We start from the raw sequence: 8,713 nt of genomic DNA, 5'->3' as shown, positions 1-8,713 counted from the left end.
AACAAGTCGGAGGACCCGTGTTTCCCGTTGTGTCCCCGTCCTGCATTTACCAGCTCGTACATGCTTGATACGTTCTGCAGGGTTTTAAAGTATGCTTCATCACTGCCATATCCATTAAACTCACAGAAAAACCCATCGAAATTCCCTGCTGATAAAGCTTCATATGCATAGTGTCGGCATCTTTATGACAAAGCGCACTGTTGAAAGATTAGGAGCGTGACATCATAACTGAGATTATAATAGCTTTGATCAGTTTGAAACCTTTGCAATTACCTTCTTCACAAATCAATAATAAAAATTTAAAATACAAAAAACGTGCTTCGGCCCGTCTCCGACATATCGAAGAGGGAACAGATAAATTGAAATGATGACATTTGTTCTACCAATTTGGATTGTTCATTTCGGTAACTGGCCTGTCAAAGTGGCTGGTGACCATGTACACCCTTGGCCATCCCAATAGCACTCATTGTCTTCAAAGACTTTCATATATTTTTGAGACCTTCGCTAACTGAAACAGGTACACTGCTATGTTTACAACTTCCGAAACGTCATCAATGATGATGCGCGGGGCAAATCTCAAAATGGCGCTAAAGTATGCAAAATTCGCTATCCAATCTGCCCATCGATAAACGCTTTTCCGCTGTAATCGATTAATTATCTAGAGTCAAAAAAACGTAACAAGATAAGCACTGCCGTTTAGAGCCCTTAAGAATGACATTAGCCTCTCTGGATAAGCGTTACGTCTTATTTCTGGTATATAAAGTTATTCTAACCGGGCATAGGCTACATTAGATATCACTTCACATTGTGATGTACAGGTAAGCATCATTTTACTAGCAGACATCAATCTTTCAATGATATTGGAGAGTGTATTCTATTCGTATCAGTGAATATGTGCCAAGAATTGTATGAGGAGGATAGAAAAAATGGTTGAATACAAGATGATAACACACTAAAGAGGAAAATGGAAAATGAAACTTCTTTTACGCTTTTTTAATTTGTTCGTTATTGTGGACTCGATGAAAATTATCTTTATAAAAAAAATAAAAAAGCAAAACTACTCTTCGCCTTGGTCCTTAACCTTTCTTCTCTCATCAACCTTCTTCAAGGCCTCATCGGAGTCAATGGGCTTGGCACCTCCGAAAGGGTTGGATCGGTTAGACTTTGGTGCCTCAGATTGAGCACCGCCTGTGGAAGAACGAGGTTGGAGGTTAAGGCGTGGGCGTTCGCTGGGGGCATCACGACCGCCTATACATAAGCACATTGTTAGTCAACGTTCTCGTTCCAATAATTCATCACCAACAGGACATACCAAAGTTGCCTCGCTTTTGGAAGGCACCTCCAGACCAGTTATTGTCACGGGGACGGTCTTGGTATCCACCGCGTTCTCTGTCACCACCGCGTCCTTGTTCACGGTCGCGGAACCCGCCGCGAGGTCCTTCTCTGTCTCTGTCTCCGAATCCATATCCACGTCGGGGTTCACGACCCTCAGGACTGGTGGGTTCAAGAGGGGTAGTACGACGCCAGCTAGAGGTTTCAGTGCGATCGGGAACGCGGTCAGTGCGTTCCTTGGCTATTATATGATGCAGAATTGATTAGTAAATGGTCCAAGATGTCGCATCGTAATACTCGACACACTTACGAGGATCAGCAATGTTGACTCTGACAGGACGTTGGTGCAAAGGCTATAAAACAGCATAGTCAGCACCGAATGGTCAAGATTGTAGTCAATCAATGTTTGACGTATATACCTCTCCAGTAAGAGTCAAAGCTTGCTTCAAGGATTCAAGATCTTCGAATTCAATATAACCAAAACCCTTAGGTCTGTCGGTTTCCCGGTCACGCAAAACTCGAATATTGGCAATCTTTGATGTGGTGATTAGTCCAACATGTATTGTTACAAGATCGACCGATCATGCTATTCACCTTCATATCCTTGAAGAAATCGGCAAGATCCTCTTCGACAGCATCAAAAGACAAGTTTGCAATGTGAGCAGTGAACGGAGGCTCGGTAGGGAGCTCGGCAGGAGGACGGCTGGCGTAGCGAGGACGGTCATCATCTCTGCGAGGGCCGCCACGCGAGAAACTGTCCTCTCTAGACTCATTGTCTGAATCGCACAATGGAAGACCAGCAAAGTTTAAATCGCATGTTCAATTTGTCAAACATAGTGTCAACTTCCAAAATGGTAATACATACCACCATAGCGATCACCGCCGTATCCGCGAGAAAAACCTCCAGAACGCTCTTCTCTCGGAGCTATAGAGCATCATATTGATTTAAAATTAGTATAGATCCGTAATCGCGATTTTTACATCAATTCGTTGCATACCAGAACTAGCAGCGGCTGAGATAAACAAAAAAAAACTTAGTAAAAGAGTTGAACGAAAGGAAAATGATAATAACAGCAGCACTTACGAGCAGTAGGCAAATCTGCCATTTCGTCAGCCCAGGAGCCACTGTCTATGAAGATGATTATACGTGTGAGTGAGCATTGACTGAGTATGATTCCGGTGTCCCACAATAACTAAGCATCATCTTACTGTCATCCACCAAGAACTCTCCCAAGGACATTTTTTGTGCTTTCTTCTGCTTAGCTGTTAGACAAGGAGGAATGAGTCAGTGCTTCCATTTACAATATCGTCGAATGATAGCGATAAGATGGTCGTTTGTCTACGTACGCATTATGGATTTTGTTGATCAAAGATCCTGTTATAGCGAAATTTTCACAAAAAAAAAAAAAAAAAAGTCGTGCTCAAAAATGGCTGCTCAAAAAACTTGGGTGACGTCGCGCTCAAAAATTCAAAGCCTTTAGCGGGACTGTCGACTTCGCGCGTCTTTTGCAAGCTTTAACGGCAAGAAAGGCGTCTGGCAAACTGACAGTGATCACGATAACTGAGCTGCTCGCATAATTGCCCCCCTTAGGCCAACCATGTCTTCTTCAAGCAGCAATCTTATTGATGATCGATTTACCAGGTAGGCATTGGTTTGCGAATCCTTCAATTCGCCTTGCTCTTAATTTTATTTGACTCTGTCAATAACTTTCTCTAACCCACAAATTTGGCCCGCCCCTAATCAGGACTTACCAAGATCTCCAGCAATTACTACAACGCGGTGGCGACAATACCTCGCTTGATCGATTGCAAACTGTTTTAGAATATAGACTAAAAGAATATAAGCAGGGCTTGGACGCATTTGGCCCACCTTCGCCGCAGGCACGAAGCAAAATCAAGGGCGATTCACCCATTACCGTTGATGATAGAACCATTCAGCTCGACAAAAGTGAAAGGGAATTGATATGCAAGCTTAGTGATCATTGGAACCTCAACGAAATACAGTGTGCGTCCATATGGGATTCGTTCAAAGACCTTCACAAACAACTCGGAACAAGCAAAATTAACCTCAGCGCTGAAACATTCCTCGAGAGTAAAGAGGCCATATTCATCATCTCTGAGTACTATTACAGCGAAAGAATTGCTTTTATTTCCTCTATCAGCTGTTTGATGCGCCTGGCAAACGAAGATGGACACCCGCTCAAAAACCTGGCACACGATACCGTCACCACTTTGAGAAAAGAGACAACCGACAACAAGCTCTTTGCTAATTGTTTATTTGATCAATTCCGTGAATTGCGCAAGAAACAACCTCCTGCGTGGTGTCGAGAAATTCGGAAAAGTACATCATGGTGGGCAAAACAGACACTCAAAGAACAGCGAGCAATGCTGGAAGTCATCTTCTTGTGTTATCATTACAGCGTTTGTCCACCAGATCAACTTACATATATGATACATGACTTCAAAGAGAGCGACTTTAGTAGAAAACAAGCCACGTCCTATCTCTTCGATGCAGAGGCAGACCATCTCCTCACATCCGTCATCCATCTGTGTTTGCTGATTTCCATTGAGGTGTTGGATCCTGCCGTTATGTCTACACTACAAACCTTACCCTCAACGCCATCCGAGAAAAATCTTGTGAACAGTCCGGATGCAATTGTCGCTATCAATACTATGACCGCCTTTATGGGTACCAACCAACAACATTCTGTGTTCCTTTTGGCCTGGTCTACCTTTTTAACTCAACTCAGTTATCTCTTGGACGACAATTGCCCTCCTGCGTATGCTCCTGTTAAACAAATGCTAGACGGTCAATTACCTCTGAGTCAAAACAAGTATTCTTACATCAAGGTTGACTCTGGTTCACCGAATATACCACAAAAAGCTCAGCTCAATCGCATTTATGTCGGCCGAGCCTTCAAGTTAGACGTATTTCAATACATCACCATCATGGTCAAAAGCTCAGGATTCCAACAAGCTGATCCAAACTCATTTGGTTACCGCTATGTAACGCACCGATTGTTGGACAATTTTTTGACCACAACACGTGCCAGCTTCATCCCTCAAGAAAGTTACGATGACCTTGTTCAGTGCACGTCTCTACTGTACTTGGACCAAGCCGATCTCTGTCTCACATTCTGGAAAGATGACTTTGATGAGTCAGACCAGACCTCACTACTAGCCACCGCCGCCAACCGATTTCCACTGCAGTTCACAAATTTCACCGACTTATTAGCTTCGCTGACCGGGGATGCCGAAGGTTGCCATGACAGCAGTGCTTATCAGCAACCAGCTCGAAATGTATTTGCGTACCTCAGTAACCGCCGTACAGTGACTGCAATGCTCCCGGATACAGTCACTTTGCAAAGTGAAGAAGCAGATGGTGGTTTGATTGTTTGGTCAGATCAGCAATTGTTGATTACTGGAGTTCTTCCTGGAAGGAAACTGATGATTACCCCAAAACATAAGGCAAGACTGTTATCTGCTCCTGGTGAACCACGTATTGTTCGATGGAATGTGAAATATTCAGGATGGCTTCTGCTTGCCCTTGTGTTAGAAGGCTTCACCAGAGAAAGAGCGACACCCTCTTCCGAGCAATCTATCTATGACTTTGACAATCAGCTGTCTGGACAAAATCAGGTGGTAGTTGTATCTATCTTAGAATTGTTGCAACGTACCTTAGAAGTGTGTCCTTCACTTGGTCCAAAGTTAGTCGATCATATTGAACAAGCAAGTCTACAACAATTAGCTTCGGACACTGACACAATTCCAACACCTCTCAACCTGCTCTCGTTATTGCAACGTGTTATCAACACATGTGCTTCGCACCCAACGTACTTAGTTCAAGTCATGACTCCAGCAATCCGGTGCCTTACAGCGTTGCTACCTTTCCATCGTGATGAAGTGTGGTCATATCTAGTTTCAGCACCCATTCTGCCGCGAATGGATCAACTACGCGCACAACATGCCTTCTCTTCATCTCTTGCCATGACTGACGCATCTCTTCAAATACAACACATCCTCTCGACGGTGGAATGCGTCAATGGAAAATTCTCGCTTCTCATCGCCTTCTTGGATTTAGTGAAGGCATTAGTGGTTGATATTCAACGACAATGGTGGCTTGACGCAAAGGCAACTGTGGAAAAGGACGGCTTTTCATCTTCTCGGCGAATGCAATCTGAGGTGCTGGCTCACTGTCTTCACTTCCTGATGTTGGATGTATTTCCCGCTTACTCTGGCTGGCGGTATAAGCTGGTCTCGGAGCGCTTTGATATTGGAACCAAGATTCTGGAAATATTCATCGAAGTGGTGCAAAATTTCAAGGCCGTGGATGCTTCAAGCAACAGCATGTACATACTGAACATCAAGGAAAGACTGATTAACAACTTTCTGCATCAAGGCAATGCATATCAAATCTCTCCTTTACTGGACATATTAGCCACAGGCACCATGATGGCCGATGCACGCAATCGTATTCAACCATTAGAGGCTATCCAGATAGAACGTCTGACGGTCTTGGCATACACCTTTGTCAAAAAGCTACTTACGTTACGTCTGAAGATGGTTGCGTCGCAGGATAAAGTCGAACCCTCTTCACTCGAACGTTTCATGTTGGAGCAAACCGTTGGCGATAACAAGTCAGATCTTATCCTGATCATTGCCAAGCTCGTTCAATATCCATATAACCACGAGCTTCCGTCTTTGGCAACGGATGTGCTGACTCGCTTGTTCAAATTGGCGTATAAATGGAAATCTGTCCCCAGCTTCGTAGGATTTTTTGGCGATTCGGAGCAGGCACAAAAGATCATCCGATCTTACCTCGAGATTGCTAGAGACACCCGACGATCAGAAACGTTGCTTACGTCCATTTGGCAATTTATCATTGCTGTTGTGGAGACCCAACCTGGCCTCGCCATGCTATTCCTTGAATGTGGAGAATATGTTATGCCTAGTCCAAAATCAGCCGTTCGTTTACTAGAGGAGGAAAAGAAAAAGCCCAATACGCAACTTGGTGCTAAACCCGCAAGTGACGGAAAGACCCCCGATTCTGCCGTAAGAATTGCCATTGACTTATTGAGTGACTGGCAACGTCTATTGATGGATAAGCCTACTGTTCTTTCAAATACCCTTCGCTTTTTGGCAGCCTTCTGGACCACTGCTTTCGATCATTACGACCTTGTTCAACGTACTCGCAGTGATAATGCCTTATGGGATTCCATTGGACAAATTGTTCTCAATGTCGAACAAGGACTTGATAAGGGTATCAACATCTCTTCTCCAAGTTCGAACGGATCTCTACGACGATCTTGCTGCAACCTTTTAAGCAAGGCATATGTGCTGCGTATTATCGGTCTGGAAGTCCATCTCTCCAGCAGTATGTCAAGCAATCAATCTGTTAGTGAAGTACTACCTGCTGGTGTCAAGGCTTTGCTTGGCAAGCTAGGCGATCCGGCCAAATTGGAGTTGTTACGAAGAAATTTCTTACGCACTGATTTCGATTTCGAGCTCAGCCAACTTCTCAATTCAAGTGCTACTAGTCTCTTATCGACCATCAGCAGTTCGGATACATCGATGCTTATCATCCATTCAGACCGTATTGGAACAGGCGACAGCGATTGCGGCGACATGGAAGGTCAATATGGAGAGGCATACATTTATGATTTGGCATTGACGAAATCGCGGTTGAACTCTTTGACAGCTGACCTGCGGTCAAGATACCTTGGTTCTGATCCAAGCCTTTGGAATACTCCAGAAGCCATTGCCATCAAAGCCGTCGAATCTGAATCCGATACCTTTATGGAAAATCTGATTCGACAGAACTTCAATTGGTCAGTAGCTGACGCACAATTACAAGTACTGCGATCATGCCGACAATTTCTGGAGATTTCGTCTCTTCAGTCTAGCGACCAACTGTGGTCAACGAGAACCACTGGAGAATACGAACTCATCAGAGATGTACTCAAAGAAATCACAAGTAACCCTAATCGTGGCCAAGTGAATCGCTCAGTGCAAGTTGAACTCATCGAGCTTGCTCGTGGATTGACGGAGCATTGGATTGAGACTACGGCGGAGACAGCAAGTCAGACCGGCGCAGGATCACAAAAACAGTTTGCTGATAAGGCTTATAACCTTCTAAGTGACTTTTGCTCCATTCTTCGACGAGAACAATTCCCAGTCATTAGTAGTGTGAGCGGTGAAATGGCCCCGGCTTTCCATCGCACTATTTTCGAAGCCATTCTCTTATGTGTCCGAGCCGTTCGCAGAGGAACCGACGAATTATCAACCATCGATAGTGGATCAGCTGCAAGTCAAAATGTAACCACGTCTCTCATCTCTGTCTTGGAAGTAGTTGGCGAAAGCTTTGTCATTCTGGTTCAGCGAGCTGCCGTCAATGGGCAAATCTATGGTAGCGATATCAAGTTACAATTGGAATCTCAGGAACTTTCGCGTGATATTATCGTCACCTTATCATTAATAGAAGAGGTGACTCGACCGGTGTATGGAGTTCCTCCCAACCTTTGGCTCTCTGTGTTGGATCATTATGGTGTGATACCAACCTTGATCAACTTGTTTGTCGCTGGTACAGACTCTGCCATGCAAGAAGTAAAGCGGTAAGGACAGAAAGAATGATTTTATGCGGTGCATGTTGAGAAGTTGGTTTTCATCATAGAGACTAATCATGACCTTGTATATTTTAATATAAATAGACAAGGCAATTCCCATACTATCGATACCTGGAGTATTCCATCCTACGCAGAAAGTGCCCTGTGTCTACTTCTGGCTCTTGCGCAAACCCCCCTCGGAGCAGAGCGACTAGCATCCCATGGACTGTTGTACGCTTTTGCTGACAATGCATTGATTCCATTATTGCAACAAGGAAAGGTCAACGCTGTTGTACGGGTCAGCGAATCAGATCCAAACGATCCAAACACTATCACCATGGAACGCAACCCACTTCACAGTATATGGTGTCAAAAACTAGCTGTTTTGATCAGTATGCTGCAATGTCTTTCCAGCTCCCAAGACTTTGCTCTCAAGGTTTCTGAGTTTTTACAAATCACTGGTCCTCAGATTAACAGAGCCATGTCTACACATTCAGACTTATCTCATCAAAAATCACTGACTACCGCTCATCTGGATGAAGTTGATAAAATTAGCATGATCCTTTTCTATCTTGCTAATGCCAATGTGATATAATAAATAAAAACAAGTGAATTAGTGCATCCACCAATTGGGTCTTTACCACACCAATGTCTTTTATTAGAGCACCTTATGAATAGGTTAGACTTTTATGACAAAAATCTGCCTATGATTGATAAATGTTATGATGAGGATGTCTGTATTGAATGAGCTGGTTGTCTTTCCCACTGTCCTCCGCACA

The 8,713-nt window shown here is 44.0% G+C and overlaps 2 protein-coding genes across 2 annotated transcripts; one reads left to right on the top strand and one right to left on the bottom strand.

Annotated features, from left to right (window-relative positions):
- Positions 1 to 847: 847 nt before the first annotated feature.
- K450DRAFT_217060 (uncharacterized protein) lies at positions 848 to 2,634 on the bottom strand. The gene is made up of 9 exons (XM_051584983.1): positions 2,542 to 2,634; positions 2,417 to 2,461; positions 2,331 to 2,345; positions 2,198 to 2,257; positions 1,927 to 2,108; positions 1,752 to 1,865; positions 1,643 to 1,685; positions 1,313 to 1,573; positions 848 to 1,248 (listed from the first exon to the last, which is right to left on the bottom strand). Exons 1-9 carry the CDS (start codon positions 2,570 to 2,572, stop codon positions 1,058 to 1,060), a joined length of 942 nt encoding a protein of 313 aa, XP_051449603.1. The 5' UTR covers positions 2,573 to 2,634; the 3' UTR covers positions 848 to 1,057.
- A 209-nt stretch (positions 2,635 to 2,843) lies between these two features.
- On the top strand, positions 2,844 to 8,702 carry K450DRAFT_217049 (uncharacterized protein). The gene is made up of 3 exons (XM_051584982.1): positions 2,844 to 2,974; positions 3,078 to 7,943; positions 8,040 to 8,702. The coding sequence occupies exons 1-3, from the start codon at positions 2,931 to 2,933 to the stop codon at positions 8,527 to 8,529; spliced, it is 5,400 nt and encodes a 1,799-aa protein (XP_051449602.1). The 5' UTR covers positions 2,844 to 2,930; the 3' UTR covers positions 8,530 to 8,702.
- The last annotated feature ends 11 nt before the right edge of the window (positions 8,703 to 8,713 follow it).

Source organism: Umbelopsis ramanniana, assembly GCF_025399195.1.
Source record: "Umbelopsis ramanniana AG unplaced genomic scaffold K450scaffold_1, whole genome shotgun sequence".
NCBI lineage: Eukaryota > Fungi > Mucoromycota > Umbelopsidomycetes > Umbelopsidales > Umbelopsidaceae > Umbelopsis > Umbelopsis ramanniana.
This window is presented reverse-complemented; position numbering and strand designations above follow the sequence as displayed.

Coding starts and splice junctions, on each gene's coding strand:
- K450DRAFT_217049 (XM_051584982.1), top strand. CDS start 2,931: ATGTCTTCTTCAAGCAGCAATCTTATTGATGATCGATTTACCAG. Junction 2,975..3,077: donor ATTGATGATCGATTTACCAG/GTAGGCATTGGT, acceptor GCCCCTAATCAG/GACTTACCAAGATCTCCAGC. Junction 7,944..8,039: donor GCCATGCAAGAAGTAAAGCG/GTAAGGACAGAA, acceptor TAATATAAATAG/ACAAGGCAATTCCCATACTA.
- K450DRAFT_217060 (XM_051584983.1), bottom strand. CDS start 2,572: ATGTCCTTGGGAGAGTTCTTGGTGGATGACA. Junction 2,462..2,541: donor AGAGTTCTTGGTGGATGACA/GTAAGATGATGC, acceptor TCATCTTCATAG/ACAGTGGCTCCTGGGCTGAC. Junction 1,249..1,312: donor CCAAAAGCGAGGCAACTTTG/GTATGTCCTGTT, acceptor GCTTATGTATAG/GCGGTCGTGATGCCCCCAGC.